Source organism: Lonchura striata, chromosome 2 (assembly GCF_046129695.1).
Source record: "Lonchura striata isolate bLonStr1 chromosome 2, bLonStr1.mat, whole genome shotgun sequence".
In the NCBI taxonomy this organism is placed as follows: Eukaryota; Metazoa; Chordata; class Aves; order Passeriformes; family Estrildidae; genus Lonchura; species Lonchura striata.
Window position 1 is genome coordinate 24,356,606 of NC_134604.1, and position 21,888 is coordinate 24,378,493.

The 21,888-nt window shown below is 47.6% G+C and overlaps 1 protein-coding gene across 2 annotated transcripts; it reads right to left on the minus strand.

Moving 5' to 3' along the window:
- Positions 1 to 6,260: 6,260 nt before the first annotated feature.
- DRD3 (dopamine receptor D3) lies at positions 6,261 to 20,418 on the minus strand. Of its 2 annotated transcripts, none has more exons than XM_021548820.2 (7): positions 20,344 to 20,418; positions 17,826 to 18,111; positions 12,728 to 12,840; positions 11,369 to 11,511; positions 10,080 to 10,276; positions 8,859 to 9,204; positions 6,261 to 8,025 (listed from the first exon to the last, which is right to left on the minus strand). In XM_021548820.2, exons 2-7 carry the CDS (start codon positions 18,105 to 18,107, stop codon positions 7,829 to 7,831), a joined length of 1,278 nt encoding a protein of 425 aa, XP_021404495.1. In that variant the 5' UTR covers positions 18,108 to 18,111; positions 20,344 to 20,418; the 3' UTR covers positions 6,261 to 7,828. The 2 variants fall into 2 exon arrangements, with proteins under 2 accessions (XP_021404495.1, XP_021404498.1); XM_021548823.3 differs by lacking the exon at positions 20,344 to 20,418 and adding an exon at positions 19,895 to 20,225.
- Between the last annotated feature and the right edge of the window lie 1,470 nt (positions 20,419 to 21,888).

The following is a 21,888-nucleotide window of genomic DNA, read 5'->3' on the forward strand; positions in this document are numbered from 1 at the left end:
GAATACAAAAGAGATGGTGTGCTGCAAAAACATTAGACCCTTGAATATCTTCTCCTTAGCAACTTTTTATGTAATCTTCCCCTTAATAAAGAAAAACCTTTCACACTGATGAGAATAACTGTCAGGGTCTCATGTTAAGGCCTGTGTCTTTCTGACCACTTCATCAGTATTCTGCTCAGTAACTTCCTCCTTCCAGAGCTATTTTAATGTTGCAGATTCTTAGCAGTTTCAAAGGTATCCTTTGAAGTGTACTAAGGAAAATCAAATTGTCTTATTACAAAAAAGACTTCTCCTTTCCTTCAGGTTTGCAATTTCCCACCCCCCTCCTGCTGTTTATCCACACTATCCTCTAAATCACTAGGACACAATGTCCAAGACACACACAGTGTATATCCAGCCTTGTCTGACAGTTTCTAGGTCTGCTTCTCTGGCTCTGCAGGATCGCAGGAGCTGCCCAAGACTGGAAATGTTCCAGGAAGGGTATTCAATTTATTTCTACATCTGTAAGGTCCAGTGGGTTTTCAGATAATGGGATTTTTATGCATAGAAAATTTAGTTCCATGTATGTTTCAGAGGTGCTTTTAAGCATTGAGTAGCTTTTTTTTCCTTCATCCCAAACCTTGTTGATTTTTGATTCACAACCTGAGGTGGTAGACAAAGGGCTTCAATAAAATGTTTAAACAAACCGTTCTCTCAGTAATTTCAGAGCTGTTTCCTCTGTGATGTGGAAGGCATGCATGAAATAGATGATGGTACAGGCCAGTTTAATGGTGTTATTTGTACTACTCTGGAGTGATAGACATAATTCACTAGGGACCTCATCTCTTTTCTGGTAATGCAGCACTCCATCAGACTATTAAAGATGTTCAAGCACGTTACCATCCTTATGTACATTCCACAATGAAAAGTCCATGACAGGACTTTTCAAACAAAAAGAGAATTAATTTAAATTCCTTCAAGAAGTTGGATCTAGACTGGCAAAGTTGGTGCTGCCACAAAAGTGGTGCAGTAAAATGTTCTTGCTTCCCTGTTGGTGTTGCCAATGGGAATGGCATCTGTCAAAGTACACAGTCTCCTCCCTGGAAACATATTGATTTGAAAAAGCAGCACCTTTCCTGCCTCACAATGAGGTGATGATGGACTGCTTGGGTAAGTCTCCATCTGTTGTCTGTGTGTTCAATTACATTGGTCACATGAAGGTGCAACACAGTGGGATGCTCTATCATGTTTCTGACACAACTCCAGCTCCTGGCCTTGCTTACTGCCCATCATTACAAAATCTTGGGAGAAAGCCTGGTCTGTTCTCAGCTATTTGTGTGTCTGAATGTCTTGCAGAGCTCTTTGGGAAGCAATTTTGGATGAGAAGGAGCTATATGGTTAACCAGGATTATTTCAAGCTTCTGAAGCTTGAAAATCTAGGAATCTATTTAGTGAGGACCAAAGGTAAAGGAATTATAAATAAAGGCATTTGGATCTGCCAGACAGGTCAGGATTAACCAGACTTCTGTCTTCCCTATGCTGCTGCTACTGTGTAAAGCATTTTCTGGCTCAAGGGAGTGGTCACTGGGAAAGGCAATGGCAGTGGTTCATGCCAGAGGCTCTGCAGGACAAGGTGTGTCTTACTGCCCATACGTGCAGAGTTGATTGATTTGCAGGGTGCTGATCAAGAAAAGACCTAAAACTGATGGCTCTTATATGTAATGGCCCAGCACAGACTTTCACAAAGAAAGGAGAGTTCCAAGGTCCTTTTGCCAGAGTTCCTGGACCCATGCCTGTGCTGTGACACCTGGTGCTCTTGAGCTGGCTGCCTTTCAGAGCTGGTGGATGTGTTGTAATATGTGACATGAAGGTGGCTTTGTAGCAATGCTTTGTGCTCGCTGCTCCCTCCTTCCACATGAGAACATCTGGTTTGCCTTTTGATGAGGTAATCAGGGGAGGTATTGATGCATCTTGCAGGAAGTCAGCAGAGTCTAGGAATCTGTCTTGAGCTTTTTTTATACTGTCCTTCCTGGGCCAGAATGGAACCATCTACAAAGTAATGTCAACTTCAGTAGTGCTGTGTGCTGAAAAACAGCTGACCAGCCCTTAGGAAAGCCAGTTGCTTTCCTCAGACAAAGCTGAGGGAACTGGGATGAGAGAACAGACTGGCAGGAAGCTGAAGCCTTTAAAGAGATGCAGCCTCTTCAAGAAAGGGAGCAGGAGATAGATGGAGCATCTGGGAGGAAGGAACATAGGCAAATGGGATGATTAGGATTTGGCAAGGCCAGCAAAAAAAAAAAAAAAAAAAGAGTGGGAGCTGTGCAGTATGTCCGTGGGTAGTACTGCCAACATGAAGTTGCAGAAGCCCCTGGCATGTGCCTTTTTTCATCCCTTGTTTTGCACACATCTTGAGGAGGAAGAAGCACTCTGTTGTGGTTCAGGGAATTCAGCAACAGCTGAAAAAAATGCAAAAGGCCACAGAGTAATGCTGGTAGCCTTCAGAGCTGAGGCTGATGGGAGTACTTTGTGCTGGACTCAGCTCTGGTACCTATCTCCCCTGCTGCCCACAGCCAGTGCCATCACAAACATTCAAGGGAGTCCTGTAGCTCACGTCCCTTGACCTCACCCCCACAGAGAGACAGAAGTGCTGCTGCCTCTCAGCTGAGGCATGGCAAGGTGAGCAGAACACCTGCACCACAGCCCTTCTGCCATGACACAGGATGGCAGAAAGAAATGTGATTCCCTCAGTATTTGTGCTTCTGTCTGGTGAAAAATGGTCTTTATTTGGGCTGTTGGATTTGCCATGCTCACAGCTGTGCAGTAAAACTTATTAAAACTGACAAGAGTCCCTAAGGGCAGGAAGCCAGAAAGGTCTTTCCCACATCACCAAGGATACAACAAGCTTGATGCTTGTCTCACTGAAGTGCCTAAATCATTATAATGAAATTAATTTTTAATTATGTTCGTTTTCTTCTTTCGCCCCAGGGGTTTTCTTTGCCTCACATTTCCAGAGGCATTCAGGGATAAGACCAGTGTCAGGCAGGAAGAAATTCACTTCCAGAGTCATGAAGGAAGCTCAGGAGAATTCCTGGCCTGGGCCTCAGAGAAAATGTATCCCTGTTGTAGAAATGTGTGGTTGGCATCAGAGCTGGTGGGCTCCTGATCTGACATTTGAGACAGTAAAGAACCAAGGAGAGATGGCATGAGTGATGCCAGGAAGGCATAACAAGAAAAGCCACTGCTATGTTTTAAGATTGGCTATTTGGGAAGTAACAGAGAATAACTGGATCAGTGGCTTTTGAGATGGAAAGGCAGCATTGGTCTGGGATGCATCTTCCACATCCTGTTCAATGTCATTCACCAAGAGGTACATAGCAGCTGATGCTGACTTTGAAGAAGTTCAGTTTTGAGTCACTCACACCTTTAAATTTCTATAGTCTTATGAGCCTTCCTTTGCTCATGAGGCAGGTGGCAAAATACGGCCAGATGACATTGTTATGTTAATGTTAATTCATTATTACCATTAGGTAAGGAAAAACTCACTTCAGTGGCTCATTCAAAGGCTTATGCAGATTTGGGATACTTGCATTGGCCAGAGAAAGAACTGATGAGCCCATTCTTGTTAGATGAGACACCTCGCAGCCAGCTGCGTTTGCAGACTGAAGGCTGTCAGGGTCTGTCACTTTGTGACCAAGCCATCACACACTTAGCTGAAACTAATCAGATTGCTACCAGTGTCCTCTGAGTTGTCCATAATTCCTATTTGTAGTTTTCTGAATGTCACCATATCAGCAGCCTCCAGGCTGTTGATCCTTCCTTGAAATGCTGGCATTGATTAGACATCCTTCAGAAAACATCAGCAACAGCAATAAGCTGCAGCCAAGCTCTGTCTTCCAGGGAAGCTGCCATCCTGAGCAGGTCGTGCTGATCACAGCTGGGAACAGAGTCACTCCAATCCCCCTTAGAGAGGCAGACTCCAGGTGTACTCCCTCATCTTCCCAAGGGGGAAGCTCCCTGTGCTTAGCCCCACCGTGGGATCCAGCTGAGCATCTGGCCAGGCCAGGCCAGTCCCTAAGGGACCTAAGAAGGGTTACCTGGAGAAATGAGATTTTTCTGCCAAAGCTTTGCTTTGTCCTTGTAGTCTGGCAAATGTGGATTTTAATATCTGCAGCTGGGACAGTTAAAATAACATGTCCAAAAGCTGCTGCAAGGTACCTGCAGAATATTCACTGAGCAGTGTCACCTGCAGAGCATTGATCTTTGATGGCAGGTGAAACCCACCTCCTCCATAAATTCCTTGCCTTTCCAGGAATCAGCTTTCTTCTCATGGAAGATTGTTTTGTCTTATGGCCCATGGACCTTTGTCCTCTTCTGCTTAAAGATTCTTGCATGATCTGGTGCCTATTGTGCCTCTGACAAAGTAGAGTGTTTTATGGTTTCTTCTCTGTTTGTATTTTACAGTGTAAAATGCAACATAAGAGCTTTTGGTTTTAACTCTAGATGGCTTCAGTTCAGTGCCTGGTACCATTTAGGATTTTAGTAACTTGGGTTACTTTGTGGTTTAATGTGCAACATGTGGCACATCTGTCACAGATGGGGAGCCCCAGGTACACGTGGAATAGCAAACTGTGGGATATGTGGGCTCATTCATCTGGGTTCCAGCAGCTGAGCCACAGCCCATGGCTCTGTGAGCTGGGAGATGGTGGATGCAGGGGATAAATGGTGTTTATCAGTCCATTTCTCAGGCGTGCTGTAAATGTGCCTAGATAGGCAGTACTTGGATGGCTGCCTTGTACCTTGTGGGAGGTGGGGCTGATCTTCCCCATGCGTGTTGTCAGCTCTCCTTCATCTCCAAAGGGTCTTCATTCCCCTCAGCTACGGTGGAGCTGCTTCCTGGCTGCTCTCTCATTTACCAATGTCTTCCAGCACAGGGGATCTGAGGTGTCCCGTTGCAGCTGCCTGGTGGGGCTGGTGGAGGTGAGCACACCCTGCAGGGCCCCGTGCTGCAACTGCCCACCTGCCCGGCCCTGCTGCCACAGCAACCTGTGCCTGCCTCTGAGCTCCCTCTTCTCTGCAGGAGAGGTTTCTGCATTATCCAAAGGCTTTTCTAATGTGAATGTCAGCATGTAAATGAATCCCCACAGAATGCAGAGCACAGCATCACAGCTCACTTCTCCCAGCCAGTTGTGGAGGCAGGGAAAACAAAACAGCAAGGAGGAAAATGTAGAAAATTAAGGTTAGTAGGAGACATTGAGCAGTTGGAGAATGCATATTGCTCTGCTGTAAATAATGAGCGGAGGTGTGTCTTGGGGGGCCCTCAGCAATCTCTCTGGCTTGCTGGAGAGGATGGAGGGGCATCAACTGCTTGCACCTTTGATTGCTTCTGTTCCTTGGCATTTTCTATGGGATCACCTATGTTCATAATGACAGAGGAAAACTGAGCATGGTGCTCAAGCAGCACTAGAGCGAGGGGGAGACAGAGATTGTTTTGGTTCTGAGTTAAGTTTTTGTAATGGTGTGAGGGTTTTGTGCTGTCTTTTTTGTTGTTGTTGTTGTTGTTTTATTTTTTTTTTCTCTCTAGTCAGTTCTGTGACCTGGTAGTTCAGATCTTAGTAAAGAAAGGACCATATGTTTAGATACAGAATTTACCTCATCCCTTATAGCTGTGTGGACACCAAAATGCTTCTTAGTTTTCTGCCACACCTTCTGTTCTTACTTCTATCCTGCATCATCTTGGGGATCACTCCTTGAAGAATAAGTTCAAATTCAAGTAAGATCAAACTGACCCCTGAGAGATGCTAGGCCAGGTCTTGAAATGGACCTAGTCATCCTTTAAAAGATCTTTCTTTTCATTTCCTCCTTTATGACAATGGTTATATAAAGCAACTGGACTGGTGATCTCTGTTATGAAGCATCTTCATGAGAATTTCTGGAGTGGCAATCTGTCCATAGGTTGGTTCACTTGATTCATACCTCCCCTGTCCTCTGTGCTGAGTGATTTCTGTGCTATCCAGCATCTTTGAGTAGATGGAGTAACACTGCTGCATGTCTGCCTGGCATAGCTGGGAAACGAACTGACTGTATTTCCAGAATTCATCTGCTGGAAGTGCTTACAGCAGCCTTTGATTTCTTTCCCAGTTACAAGGAAAATGCAAGTAATAATAAAGACTTCTTGTGGGTGTCCAGGTGGATGATAATTTTTTACAGGGAAAGTGTGAAGAGGGCTACAGATGGCAAAAGGCTTATGGAAGGAGGTACATTAATCACAAAGATACCAAAACTTCCAATTACATTTGTGTTTTATTGGGTTAAGGGAGTTACAATGCAGTATGGAGGGCACCTGCCCAGGCAAATGACACATGCTCTCCACAAGATCCTCCTCCTAAAACCCAGACAAACCAAAGTAGCAGCTAGAGCTCTGCTATATGCTCTGGAGGCAGAGGACAATGACTTTGGCTTCATATTAGGAAAGAAAGGAAGCCCTTCCCAGATGGAGAAGCTGTGGCAGGGACACAGACAGGAACAGCACACAGAGTTATGCCCAAAGCTATCAAACGAGCGTGGCTGACAGCACAACTAAGCCAGGTCCTGGGAGTGAGAGCTGAAGCCTCTGATCCAGTACAGCAAGGGGGCAAAATGAGAGAACCAAGTCGAGGTTCTCTGGCCCATGCCAGGTTTGTCTATGTGAGGGGAAGAGCATTTAGAGTGCCCTGACACGAGACCAGCTTATGGTACATCAGGTCTTGGCTGTTTTTTTTCATCCAGAAACTACTGGAGATGGTTTTGCAGAATAGTGATGGGAAAGGAGACCATGGCCAGACTGTATTTGGCTAGCTCCTGGATGCTGGGAAATACAAATGCCATATGTGAAGACAAGAGTATTGGCAAGGGGCGTCAGGGAGAGTCCTGGGGCTGATCCCAAGGCAAATATCCCTTCTTGTTGGGAGGAATGTTATGAAACAGTTCTCCCCCAGATATGGGCTGTAAATGGAGTTACTGCAGCAGCCAGGTGGTACAAGCCCTAAATCTAGCAGTGCTCCTGTCAGGAGAGGAGCACAGGTGAAGATTGGTTCCAAGGAGATTGTGAACAAGTTTAGAGACAGGGTGCATGCAACCAGCTGAAAAAACAGGTTTGAATCTATGGCAGCTATCAAGAGCCTTGTTCTCTTGGTGGCCCTAGTAATCACTGCGGTGTGTGGTAGTTAAGCAGTGGCCAATCTATCACTGATCCTTGGGTCAGGAGGACAGGAGACCCCGGGGTAGTGTTGCACTTGTCATGTGAGCTGACCTACCAGAGGGAGAGCAGCCACCTCTCTACATTGCAAGGAGCAGTAAAATACAAGCTGACAGCCCAAGGGAAGATTTCATTTGCAACTAGGGCGAATTTCTCAAGCACTTAGACTGAGCCAGTTTTACAGGCAAACCTTTTGATGAAAACAACAGGAAAGTTGTTATTTCTCCATCAGTGCTCCTTTTCTAAGTCTCCTTGTCCAGTTTTCACTCTTGGCTCCTGACTGAAGAGATCAGGATCCTTATCAAAGAAGTCAAGTTCTGTCCTCCTACTAGGACTGCTGTGCATGAGCTGGGTGCCTTCTGCAGGCTGAGGTTCCAGTTGTGGGAGGGCAAATGCAGTTCCAGCATGTAGGCAGCAGAGATGAGAGATGCCATCTGCATTTGGGTCGCGTGTGCCCTGCAAGCCTGTCAGCTTCCAGGAACGGTGCCCTGCGGTGGCTGATCTGCTGCACACCCAGGGCTGTGCCCAGCACTGAGGGACTCACTGGCTTGTCCCTGTCTTTTTCTCCTCCCAGGGGGCTGCTGCAGAGCCACGCAGCCCAGTGTGGCCCCACAGTCAGCAGCAGAGGATCTTGAGGAAGGCTTTGCGGAAGTCAGTGTTGAAGGTTGTGTAGATGATGGGGTTGAGAGCGCTGTTGACGTACCCGAGCCAAGTGCTGGCACTGTAAAGCCCTGGAGGCACGTGGCAGGATGGGCAGTGGGCGTTGAGGATGTGAATCAAGAAGAAGGGCAGCCAGCAGACTATGAATGCCCCTGGTTTTAGAGAGAGGCAGAAAACAATCCATGAGTTTAGAGCAGCAACTATTTGGAAAGGGGCCTGCACTGGTGACTTCTCCCTCCAGCCCCTCATTATTTCCATGTTGTTTCTGTTTCACAAACACTGAAGACCATGTTTATTCCTGACACAGGAATTTGGCAAAACTTGGGCTCCTTGGGACCAGCTTTGTAAGAGTATGGGACTTTGGAAGTGGTCAGATGATAGACAAAAGCAAGTGGCCACAACTTTGAGGGAAAGCCTCAGCTCCTTTAATCAGTTAGGATGAGGGCTGCTTTATTTCTGTGCTACTACAGAGTTAATGGGTGGGGGAACGGTGCATCTGGTGACCACAGCAGGTGACAGGAACTCCAGTCTCCTGGCTTCTCTACCCAGCTGTATGAACTGGTTCCTCTGCAGTTCTTTGCCTCAGTTTCCCCTTCTGTAATTAGATCTAAGAGCTTCTGCATGTATGGAAACTTAGGATTGTTCCAGCCTTGTAATAGTAAAATGAAAAGGAAAAGCAAAGGTATTGGCTGTTGCTCCCTCAAGAAGTGCTTGTTGGCCACTGATTTTAAACACAAGAGTAACAAAACATAATAAATAAAACACTAATATAGGTGGCTCTCAACATTTGGGAGCATTATTCTAGATCTCTAAATGTCCCACTACTGTCTCTCCTAAGTTTGTGATGCAGTAATAGCTGAAGCCAAGGCCCAGCTTGCATTTTTTTTTTTTTAAATCTCAATTTTGTATTAGGAGATTCTGTGCTCCTGGAATTCCCAAACCATCACCCCCTTGGCACCCCACAGGCAGAATGTCTCTCACTCACCCAGGACAATTGCCAGCATCTGTGTAGCCTTCCTTTCCCGCAGCTGGATCAGTCGGGGCTGCTGCTGGGCCAGCCTCAAGCTGCTGATGGTTCTACCATTGCTGAGCCTCCGGACCTCCACTGCTGGCTTCATGCTCCTCCTCCTCTCTTCCCACCTGCTGGTTTGGGTAGTCCCTGGTGCCTTGGTGAGGGATGCCTTGTGGCAGAAGCTTCGGTACCGCTGCAGGCTGAAGACGGTCAGCAACCTCCTTTTTGTAGACATCTCCTGGCCTGTGCATTTGAGCGAGAGACAGGGGGAAAACGCGCCTTGGCGTCTGTTTGGCAAAACTTTCCTCTCCATGTGTTCCTGCAAAAGACAATGCCACAGAGGAACTGGAAACCATCCAAACTGCTCATTGGGCCAGAGGATGATGAGGGAAGTTGTAGGAGTTATCTTTAACCTCACTTGCCTCTTACATTGCACCATGTCCTCTGCATTGACTTGGGGGTGAACCAGCAGTTGACAACTCTTTGTCTCCATCCCACCCAAGAGAATCATGAGAACAGTAAGAGCAGGAATACCTGCTCGACTAACCTCCCATCTGTATTTTTGTGTTGGCTCTGCTCCCCTCAGCATCCCCGCTCTTTTGATGTAGCTTCACTGTGCAAAATCGGGTAAAAAGAGTGTCTATGAATGACCAGGTAATTCCTTTCAAACTGTTGTGCTGGTTCCCATATTATAGATATTTCATCTAGAAAGGTCAGTGGAACAAATGTTGCATGCACCATGAGTATTTTGCCCTCTTAAGTCTGTCACATGAAGAGGGTTTTTTACTTTAATAACAAAGGTTAAAGCCTATGAAGCCCTGAGAGTGAAGCTTCATAGAGCAAAAATCTATAAATGAAGACATTAAAATCAATAAATGAAGAATTTATGCAAAAAATGAAGTCTTATGCATGGCTGAGAAAACCCTGCTCTGAAGAAATACTAAGGTAGGCTGTGCTCTTCTTGATGCTTCTAAAGGGCAAAGATACACAGGGAATATTCTCTTTCTAGAGGTCTGAAAAGGATTTAACTGGAGCTTCTGCGCCTCAAATATCATGGTTTATAGCAAGGGATGGGATGAAAACATGTTATGTCCCTCCTTATGCTTTCTGTTCTGTGTTTTAACCCTTTGAGGAGAAGAGATGATGCATTCCTCTCCTTTTTGACAGCTCCTGCTGGGTTCATGTGGCTCTTACTTGGTGTGCATAACACGGTTTGGCACTGGCGCTCTGGCTGCCCTGCCGGGTGAGGGTTCGCTTCTTTTGCCTCTGTCTGAGCACGAGGTAAATCCGCACATAGAGCAGCAGGGTCACCATGAAGGGGAGGTAGAAGGACACCAAAGAGGAGTAGATGACGAAACTAGGGTTGGATATGGAACAGACACTGGGATCCCCTGGGAAGGAGAAGAGAGAGAGGGGAGTGGCTAAGCTGATTTGATTTGGTACAAGGAAGCTCTGGTGTGTTGGCCAGTTACAGTCCAAAAGTGAGACAAAAGGTGGCTGGGGTCAAAGGCAGTCTAAGGAGTGAAGATTATGCTCTGGCTTACCCAATTACCTAAGTGATGCTTAAAATGAACCCAACACAGGGCCATCTAGCAGTAGCCAGCATGCTACTGGCTACTGCTCCTCTGGCCAGCAGCTGTTTTCTTCTCTTCTCTCATGTCTATTCCCACCCTTTCTCCTATTCCTTTGACAGCTTCTGAGCTGTCCAGATGCAGAGTGTGCATCCACCCCTGTCTGAACCAGGCAAAGGGCGGCAGCAGAACTTCCCAGTCCCATCTTTTTCCTGCCTCAAGCACTGGGGAGAGAATGGATGGGGAACAGAGGCTTCTGCCTGTGACTCAGTGGGAAGGAAGGCTCCCCTGCTCCTCTGCCTCCAGGGGAGACTATGTTGCCCTAACTGAGCGAAAGGAAAAAGACCAACCTGCTTCCAAGGTGGAGGCTAAATTGTTTGCCCTCCTCAAGGGATTAGTTAAGGAAGCAGACAGCCAGTTGGATAGGAAGGAGGTCTCTAATAAGCAATGCTAATATGCAATCCTTGCTGTTTAGAAGTGTATTCTGTATCAGTGTCAAAACTGTGCTTCTGAACCTGTTGATATCGGCAAGATGCCATTAAATCTGGTGTGTGTGTGTGTGTGTGTGTGTGCTGTATGTGCTGCACGTTTTGCTCCATGCACTCAAAGTGATTGTTTGATAGTAATCTGAGGACCTGGACACCTTGATGGGCATTGATTTGGCAGTAGAACAGGCCAGTTTGCCCTTTAGAATGATAGTCAGTGTCTGCCTGAGCAAATGGCAAGTTTATAGACAAGAGCGCATGGGGGTTTTATGGGGGTTTTTCTCTCCCTTCATAGTGTGCTTTCTAGTTCCTTAAAATTTTCTGTAACTTGGCAAATCTGCAAGACCCATGCTAAATGACCTGGCCATACATAGGGCAGCTCCACTGCCAACCCCTCTTGTGTGCTATAGTTCAGGGTATCACCTACCTGTAGTATTGAAGCCAAAGAGGAGAGGGCATGACACTGCAAATGCCAGCATCCAGACTATCACAATCATGAGAGAGACCCTCCTGCAGGAGCTCTGCCCAGTGCTGTACTGGTACTGAACTGGTTTCACCACTGCGGTGTATCTGCAGACCAAACCAGCTCCGGGAAGAGGAGACAGAGGAAGGAGGGAGGGAAAGGACCAGGTTTTTAAAAGGATAAGTGAAAGCAGCACAGGGAACATGATAGTGAATGTGGTGAAGAAATAGAAGAGGAAAGTAGAGAAAATCAGATGATGGGAACAGCAATTTGTAGAAATGGTAAGCGGGGCATTTGGGGGAGGAACAGAGGAAATCAGAGTTAGTTGGCAGCATTGCAGAGAAACGCCCAGCAGAATCCACAGCATGCAAAGCTACAAGGTTTGGGCTAACAGATAGATCAAGAAACTCCAGGAAATCCCTAGCCCTCAAGCCCCTAGAGTTATATGGGCACTGCTGTGAAAGAGCCCTCTCTGGAGTAACCACAAAATACTAAACTCTCTGTCTCAGCTGCCTGGTCTGGTGTTAGCCTGACAGGCAGAACGTTGCCTGGGGGCAGGCTGTCAAGGACCTTCGGTTGCTGGGGCGCTCCAGGAGATGCAGCTCAGCAGGGCAAGGATTTGGAAGGCACAGGAGTCTCATCTTTAGGAGAGCCTGGGGGCCATGTCTTGCGGACAGAGGCAAACTGAAATGTGGGTACAGATTCCCATGGAGAAGCACCAGTCCAAAGCAGCACTGAGAGCTGCCTTGCATTATTATCCTTGAACCACACATTACAAAGGTATAGCATGCAGTATTTTTCCCTTCTCTCATTCCTTGGTCCCAGTAGGATCACATGTGCCAAAGTTTTGGCTCCCAGCCCTCAGCATTGCTTAAAATAGGCTCAGTTTTAAAATGCAGAAAACCAGAGCAAAGCTCAAGATTACACAGCAATAATCTTCATCTCTCCCTGTGAATATGGTAGGATTTTGTTTATTAAAGCTTCACGAGTGAGATCTCCAGAAGGAGAAACCCTCTTCCACACTCAGTGGGATTTGGATGACCAATTGTGGTTCCTGCCTTTAAAAAGCTTGAGGATGTGGTTGACCATCTATTTGGGATGTCTTATTACTTGTGTCTCCCTGCCCTCCAGCACAGACCTCTTCTTGCACAATTTGAGCAGAGCCACACTAACAACAGTAGTCGCAGGGACAGACCTTCAGGGGTTTGTTGTCCTGAAGACACCAATGCTGTCTGTGCTCACCCCACTTCTTTTCCCTGCCCCACTGGGGCACAGGGCTGCCCCCATATCCAGGCTGTCCCTCTGGATGCTGCTGTGTCTCACCTGTCAATGCTGATGGCACAGAGGTTCAGAATGCTGGCTGTGCACATCATTACATCCATGGTGACGAAGATATCGCAACAGATACGGCTGAATGTCCAGACCCCTCCGGTCACCTGTGCCAGCGACACAAAACTGTCAGCCTTGCTCTGCACCAGGTCCTGACAAGTTTTGTGAGAGGAGCTGCTCTCCTCCAAGTATCTCAGCAGCTGAAGGAGCTTCATAGTGATGGGCAGAGGGAAATTGAGGCATCTGTGTTGTGTGCAAGATAACACAGTAGTAGGGTGTAGTGAAGGAGCCTCACTTTAATTTCAATCCATTATTTGCTCTTGCAGAGGGAGGAAGGGAGAAGAAACAGCAGCTATCACTTCTCTCAAGGTCTAACATGAAAAATTGATTTAAATTTGATATCACTGTATTTATCCTTTGATTAATGATTATCTGAGAAAATCTAAGGGCTGAAAGTCTTTCTCAGCTTAGCTGCCAGAGTGCTCTTGCAGGCAGCAAGCTGGAAAAGTGCTGCAAATTTTTTGCATTTATGTATGAAACTGAGATCTGAGACTGAGGCTTCTCAAAAACCTTATTTGAATTCTTATCTCAGTTAAAGATTTCGATTATTAGAGGTGAGTGAGAACTCACAGGCCACTCAGATAAAGGGGCTTGAGTTGCTACCAAGCTGTTGTTCTGGTCGTTTCAAATTTTTAATCTGAAGTGCGTGGTTGTGAAACCTCAGCCACAGCCAGTCTTAGCAATGGAGAAAAGTTTTGGAGCAGCCACCAAATTCTTGACAACAACCTTTTTGATTGACAAGCATGTTCCAAGCATGTCCCTGCTGTCCTTGGGGTTGGGATGAGAGCCTGATTCTGAGGGAGGTGGTCTGTCTCACTGCCCACTCCTTGTAGGAGATGGAGGGCAGGCTGCTTCCTTGTTCAGCTGCAAACAAACCCAGTCCTGTGCTTAATAGGGGAGGAGGAGAGAAAACAGGGGGAAAGTCCATGCTTGGGAAAGAGCCTGGATTTAGCCTTCAGCCCTGTAGATCCTGCTGTTTCAGCTGGGTCCTGGGAGGTAAGCAAAAACTGCCACTAGTTCCTGGTCTCTCTGCTCACATTTAGACACATCTGGAATACTGCACCTGGTTTTAAGGCATCAGTAGAGGAAAACCATTGATAAATAGGAGTGAGTCCAGTGGAGAGCCACCAAAACAATCCACAGGGGTTGGGGCAGCTGTGAGGACCAGCTAAGGGAGCAGGACTTTTTCAGTCCGGAAAAGAGATGGCTCTGAGGGTTGGGAGACTAGCAGCCCTCTGGAGCCTAGTGGGAGGTTATTGAAAAGGCTGAAGGCAAATTGCTAAGAAGATGGAGCTGGGTTCTTCACAGCAGTGGTGCAGTGGGAGGACAAAAGGCTACAGGAATGAGCTGGAAGAAAGGTGCAAACTGGTCATGAAGGTTACTTTTCTGACTACAGCGACAGTGGGACAGTGGAGCCAGTTGTTTGGTAAGTCTGTGCAGGATCCATCTTTGGAGCTTTTCAAAACCCATTCAAAAATACCCATCCCAGACCATACTGAAGAGGGTGCCACAAGTAAGCTGGCTTCTCAGGCAGTGGATCAACCCTGTGAGTGTTGGTGCCTAGAAAAGATGCAGCCCCCTGCAGAGAAAAGCATTTGTACAAATATAAAATTCACTCTGTGAGAATTGTTTAAGAAATAATCCCAAGAAATGTAAATGGTTTTGAAAATGGCAGCATTCCCACACATGGCTACAGAAAATTGCTGAGGTGAGCTGTGTTTTGAGGGTGTTCTCTGCTGGACCCAGCTGCTACATTTCAGAAATCAGGTATTGAACGAGGCAGTCTTCCATTAGACCCTCTGACCCTGAATGAATGCAGGGGAAGGAAATGGGAATTGGCTTGCAGAATGCAGAAGGGAACTGTGCTTTCTTTTCCAGTTCTCTTTATAATGGTGGTGCTCCTTTGTTTTCTTATAAAAAAGTAAAGGGGAAAAAGTCAAACCTAACCATTGAGTTTTTCTGCACAGTTAGGTGAGCTACAAGACATGCAAACTGAAGGCTGTCCATCTGAGATTAGGGACTTTAATGCGTAGGTTCAGCTTCCAAAGAAACACTACACTGTTTTTACTTTAGTTTCAGATTTTGAGATCTGCTTGACCACCTCAAAATATATTAAAAAAATGCTGGAAGCCTTTGCAGTGGGACCCAGTAAGGGATGTTTCTGCAGTTTGAGGCAAAAAGCAGTGCAGTTTCTGTGAGCTGTGGAGTCTGAAGAATATTTTACTAAGCCAATGGCAGGTGTTCACATGAAAGCCAGCTGCTGCTAACCCAGCAGATGAACACACACTTAACTGAGGGAGTTTCCAAGGTCCTGAGCATGTTAAAATGCTGAGCTCAAGAATGTGAACCATTAACATTGAAGAAGATGCTGGTGGGGATGGCTCAGAAGTGAGCCCTCTCAAGAATGATTCTGTCAGATGACGCCACCTGCATACTAGACTGTAGCTTGTGTAAGAGGATGATTGACAGACCAAAATGTTTGGGCTTAAAACCTGTTCTCACTTCCACCTGCCACTTCTGAGATGGGGAGTAGCTCTGCTGGAGTAGTTAATGAAGTAGTTAATGTTTACCTGTGGGGTATACGAACCCAAAATTTATTCCAGAATTTAACAGTGAAGAAAAGCCTTTTTATTATATGCCTTGTTCAAAATTTTTGAAATTCTATTTCTACTCTTCCTTTTATTCCTCTGTTCTAATCATCTTTGCTACAGCAGCTAGAACCTGCTAGTCTGCATTTCTGGTTTTCATGTGCTGGCGGGGTACTTCTTCTTTATCTCTCCAGTATTGTTTTGTCCAGGAATCTCAAAGGATATTGCAGGTATTTAATTGAATGAATCCTCACATCTGCCTGGGTGAGGTGGATGGTCAAATATTAATCTCTTAAAACTGATGAGAGCAAACTACAGAGAGATGAGCTGATACAATCTCTCATTACCACTCAGTGATTATGCAGCAGAATAGTGTCCAGGGTGAAATCCTGGCTCTACCAAACACAGTGCTAATGATCCCTATAGACTATTCAGATCAGATTTTCACGCAATCTTCCTTGATGACCAGTCTGCTTTATCTACAAAATTGTGGTGTTATTATTTTTAACTTCCAAACTCTATAAGAAGATTTCCAGTTTATGAATGCCCAATGATTATTTTTTTTAAATTATGCTTATCCACCACTCTCCTGAATTCTTAAAATAAACAAAAGAATCCCCACAATTCGGATACGAATGGTGATACGAATTCAGATGCGAGTGGTGGCCACACTGGGGAGCACATGGATGGGAAAGCAGGAAACCAAGCTGCATCAGGAAATGGCAGGCATGAAAGCAGTGGTGCATCTAAGCAGGCTGAAGGGTTTTGTGTTTGAGAGCTGATGCTTGGGGCTGCTGCTGGCTCCTGCAGCTGTGAGATGGCTGGCTGCTTGTGGGTTTGCATGGTGGGAGTCCAAAGAGCACTCGTGGTCAGGACTGCTGAGCTGCAGTAACTTGGCTCTGTCCCCCCTCTGACACCAGTCCAGTGGAGCTCCTGGAGCTCACGGAGCAGCTTAGGTCTCACTGCTCCTGTGTGAGAGACAGGATGAGGAAACAGTGTGACTCCCACATGGTCTCAGCAGATTAGACCTCAGTGACAACCTCCTCCTGAAGCTTTCTTCCCCTTTGGAGGTAGAACTGGGTGTTGTGAGAAGACTGAGGAGGGTGTTCCCAGCCATGCTGCTGCATGTCCTCCTCTGCCTGTGCAATGACTACAAGGCACAATGTGTTTAATGCCCAAAACTCAGGGTAGGATACCCTGATGCCACTGCCTTGGAAACCTTGGTGAGCTTCAGCAGCCACAGCACCAGGGATCAGTAAAGAAGAGGGCAGCAGTATTGGTGTGTCAGACCTATATGTTGGCCCACAGAAGATTGCTAGACACACTGCTGAATAACACTTCTGTGCCAGAAACCTCCTTAAGAGGAGATGAGGATTTTGAGGCCATAAAATGTTCCTGTTGCTGCTCTGTCACAGCCTTCCCAAAAGATATCTCAAAAAGAGACAGTTCTGGTTTGCATGATTGATAAAATAACACATTTCCTGGCCACTGATGACTCTAAAAATGAAGTGTAAAGCACAAACTTCACAAGTGGCATTTAAATCTGAGGCATTCATCCACCTTAAGCTTCTCCATAAATAAGGGCCAGTTCTGAAGTCTGATTTGGCAAACCTTCAGTAGATGAATAGGTATTCTACACGGTTTTAGGGACTGAATGATTTTTTGGCAACTTCCAGGCTCATGGTGAATTGAAGCATGATGCCATTTCTGCTTCATTGATGGCATTGCTGATCCATAAACAGCTGCAAATATTGAAAAAACTTTGTGGCTTTTTGGACTGTTTTTTAATTCTTACTCTTGATGGAGTCCTACAGCCCTATAGGAAGTCCTGTGCAATGCCAGGATTGGTGGTTCGTGTTTGGGATGTGTATGAGCTCTCTTCTCTGTTGTTTGGATGACTCTTGCATCAGCTGCTTTGATTATCCAAGCTCCACAGACGGAAATTAGCCTTGAATAGGTCTACAAACACAGCTAGGAAATGGACCTACTGTTGTGCTCACAAATCATAACCATTGTGTGGGGCAGAGACTGCTCCACAGATGAGCCTCAGTCCCACTGTCCACAGCAAGAGTGAGTGCCAAGTATTTTCTAAAGCAAAGCATAATATGATTTCATTAAGGACTGGAATGCACTTGAACTGATAGACTACTCCAGTCTGAAATAAAACTTGACTTTTAATAATATTTTTTAGTTGCAATCAAACTGAAGAGTCTAATTCTATCTTGCTGGGATGGCTTCCCCCCCTCTCCCCCCGCCCCCCCTCAACACACACTTAATCCTTTTTTTTATCCATGTAGCATACCCAAGCAGTACACAGCCTGCAGGACAGCTCCAGGGCTGTTCCCACAGATCAGTCTAAATGTTGCTACAGCCTTCACTAGGAACATGGCCACGCATGCAGTGGTGTGGTTCAATTCTGCTGACCATTTCTGACAGGTACTCACCTCCAGGTACACCATCCACGGCATCACCAAAGTAGCCACCAGCAAATCTGCCACTGCCAGGCTCACCACGAGGTAGTTGGTTGTGGTTTGCAAGGTGCGTTCCCTCAACACAGCCAAGCAGACCAGCACGTTTCCAAAGATGATAGCCAGAATCAAGATGCAGTAGCAGAGGGCATAGTAGGCGTGTGAATGGGGCAGCTCAGGCTCTGTGGTGCTGTTTGCCCCACAGGGAATGGGGTCTGTTCCGTTAGGATGGCTGCTGGCTCTAGTGATGAGGGCCATGGGGCTGCCACAGTAAAGAGAAAGAGAGAGGACTGAAAATCAGAGCTCTGCAATGACTGTGGAAAACAGTACCCTCTGTGGCTACTAATATGATTTTTATACTTTCTGTATGAATTCTCCTTCAAGCCAAAAAGAAAGGTCTTTTCTCTGCCCATATACAGGCAGAGCTTTGCTTAAAGACTTGGTTGGCCTATTCTGTTTTTCACTGAATCTAAACCAAGAGAAGAACGCAAGATTTCACCTCCTGTGTGCATGTGAAAGCTGGATCTTACCAATCAATGCAGCTGTTTGGAAAGTGGGCAATGGTTTTGAGATGGACCAAAGCCACACCAAAGCCACAAGTCAGCTGGGCAAGAGTGCAGCCTGAAAGACAACAATTTGAAATGATGAGCAAGACCCAGCATAGATACCCAAACATACTAGGGCTTGGCCAAAATTTGGAACTTATATCTTTTCTTCTGGGAAGTATAATCTTCCTTCACTCATCAAAAAATAACCTCACACACTCAAGTGTTTGGCAGCCTGGCAGCAAGCACCACCTCCAGAATTCCTCCTTTCCTGCAGCATGTCCCAAGCCCTGCCTGCTTTGTAAAGGGTTGACTGCTAGTGCTACTCCCATTCCATCCATACTGTGTCTGTGTTTTCTATACCTGGCCAGATGTGCTTCCTGTGCTGAAAAGCAAACTAACTTGATATTTGGGATGAAATACTGAAAAGATGCATGGAGGGTGCTCTGCCTTTCTTTTTGTTACAATAGATTCAAGTCTGTTCTCAGTAACCTACCCTTCCTTGATTTAAGAGGAGGATTTTTCCCCAGAAATACGAAAGCTGCTGTACTGAGGTTGTTCCATGACATTTAATGGCTTGTATCTTTTTTTCCTTTGCTACTGCTCTTGTTGCTGAACTCATCATCAGTATGACAGGTATGAAAAGCAAGGACAAAGCATTGCCATGCCAGCGGTATAAATATGACTCTGTTTCACCTCACCCCTTGAACAGCAGCATTTGTGGTGCACAGCTGCTGCACAGCTATGCTCCTGGAAGAGTAGCTGTGCCATGGGTATAAATTGCTCTAGTCTCTTGGGATATACTCATCCTTAAAACTAGTGCCACTCTCCCCTGATGCATTGTAGCTGGGAGAGGAGGACAAGGGTTGAATGAGATGGAAACTGAACTTCCCCATGTCTTGCAAACACAGATCACTCAGAACAGGGGTGAAACTATCTCTTATGGCTTGTGCTTGTCTCCTCTATCTTTCTTCTGCCCAACCCTGACAAAGAAGTTAAGCTTTCCACTGGATCACGAAGATCTCTTGTAGCATGAGTGCTGCTGCTGGGTCCAGGACTGTTCATAAAACAGTTTTGCTGCAGCCACTCAAAGGCAGGATTCATTTTACTGTGTCCCTTGCACAGACACAGTTCCCACTTTGGGAATTCTGTATTGTCTGGAGCCAGGAAAGGCTGGTACTGTACTGCTGGAAAAAACAGCTGCCTAGGTGATAAGCAAGGCCAGACCAGGGAATGAACAAAACATCACCTATAATATATATATAACCAGAAGGCATAAGGCATCCCAACACACAGTTTGGCTGTGAGTTTCCTGTCTTGTATTCTGTTTCTTATAGCCACAAGCACTATTTTCGACTCTCACCCCAAAGTCAGTCTTCCCTCCCAAGATCCCTCCCAGCCCTGCCAGGTCCCTCATCCCTTAGGCCGCCCCCCGCCCCTCAGTCCTGCTCACTCTGCCCCTGGCCAGGGCGCTGCCAAGGCAGGCTCATACCGGCGTACCTGGATACCCCCACGGAGGGGTGGCAGGCCAGCCGCGACGCTGCGATTCCAGGGGTGACACACTGCCATGGGGACAAGGGTCGCAGCCGTGGGGAAGAGCAGAGGGAGGGGAAAGGAGGGGGAAAGGGACGCCCCTCTCGTGGGTCCCCGCTTCGGAGGGGCCCGGGTGCCTGTCCCGGCCCACACGGCAGCTCCGGGGGCGGAGAGGGCTGCCGGTCCGAGCGCGGGGTCAGGCGTGGCGGTGGCTCCGGGCTGGTCTCCAGCTGCGGCGCTGCTCCGCTCACGCTGCTCCGCACCCGAGGGCGGCGGAGCTGCGCGCTCCCCGCGGCGCCCCGGGCCGGCTGCCGTGTGCCCTGGCGGGGGCCGGGCCGGCAGAAGCGGGCAGGGTCGGGAGAAGGGACTGCCGGCACCGGGCGGGAGGGGAGCGGGCGGCAGCAATCAGCACTTACCCCGGCGCGTCGGGCGCTGCTGCCGCCGGGCAGAGCTCGGTCCCGGTCCCGGTCCCGCTGGCTCCCGGCCCGACCCACGGGGCGGGACCGGGCTGGCCACCTCCTCCCGCCCGCCCCCTGCCCCGGGACCCCGCGGCGCCCGGCGGGGGCCCCGCCGCCCGTGCCTTTCTCGGCTGCCCGAGGCTGCCCCTCTGCCAAAGGGGCGCGGCCGAAGGCGCTGGGCGAGTTCTGGCGCCGGGGTCCGCAGCAAGGGCGCGCTTGGCTGAGGGATGGAGCTGCTCCTGCCTGGGGGCGAAGCGGGGCGCCGGGAGCTCGGGGCGCCGCCGCTGCGGCCGAGCGCGGGGAGATGCCGCGGCCGGGGCTGCTTGCCCAGCAGATAGAAAACTGCCACTAAAAAAAAAAACCAACAAAAAACCCCAAAAAACAACAACAAAAAACCAACACAACAAACAGTTGAAAAAATTATCAAAGCAGAGATTATTTTAAGAATGGGAAGGTTTTAAAAAATATATACCTTTAAATAAACTGCCTTAAACCTGAAATGAAGGGAAGAAGCTGGAAAGGAGACTAATAATGGGAAGCATCCTTCTTCAGGGATCACTGCCAGTAGGCACAGCATGAATGACCAGGGAACGACTATAAACCCTGCCACATCTCTGCCATGTGGCTTTCCTTGAGATCTGAGATCAAGTTTTCTGAGGTACATTTCTCCTCAGACTGTAGTCACTGGGGTACAAGTGATGCCAGTGTATCTTCTGTCTCTGGAGGTTGGGTTGTGCTCACCACCCACTCTGGCACAGCAAATGAGGCTGGCAGGGAGTTGGCAGGAGGGTGCAGGAAGCCCAGCAGCAGGGCTGAGGTTTTGCTTTGCTGCATGTATGACCTGTGGCCCTAGCAGGAGGAGACAAAGTGCCCTTCCTCTTTATGCACCCACAGATCAGAGTGGCTACAGGCTGGTTTGTGTGGGCAAGGAAAAGAGGAGATCCTGTGGAGAGCTGAACTTATTTACCTATTTTTAAGAATTTACTTCAGAAGGATGTGTTGGGACTTGGGCTGCCTGGATCATCTCTCCTGCCTGTAGTTGTGCAGGCTAAGCTCTTTGTGGGTGAGGGTGGTAGGAGGGAGTAGAGAGCCCTCATACCCATCAGATGTGAGGGGTGAGAGTACCATCCTTGGCCTTGCAGGGGATGGTGAAAGTGCTCCTACAGGCTTTGATGGGACTAATCAGCAGCACTGCCTTTACCCTAGGCTGTGGCTGCCCCATGGCAGCTCTGTGGATGGCACTGGAGGGCTGTGATGAGTCACTGCCCAGTCCCTAGGGGGACACACGCACACATAGCTGCCAGGCTATGAGACCAAATGACCCGTGAAGGGCTCTCCAGCCCCTTCATTCCCTTGGGAGCTCCCAAACGGTGTGACACGAACTACATTTACCGAGCTTAGATTGCATTTGTACAGTCGAACTTCTGCTGTCAGCTGAACCATACTGCTCTCTTTTGGGGAAATGCACTCGCTAGCTGTGCCCGAGGCAATTAAGGAAGGGAC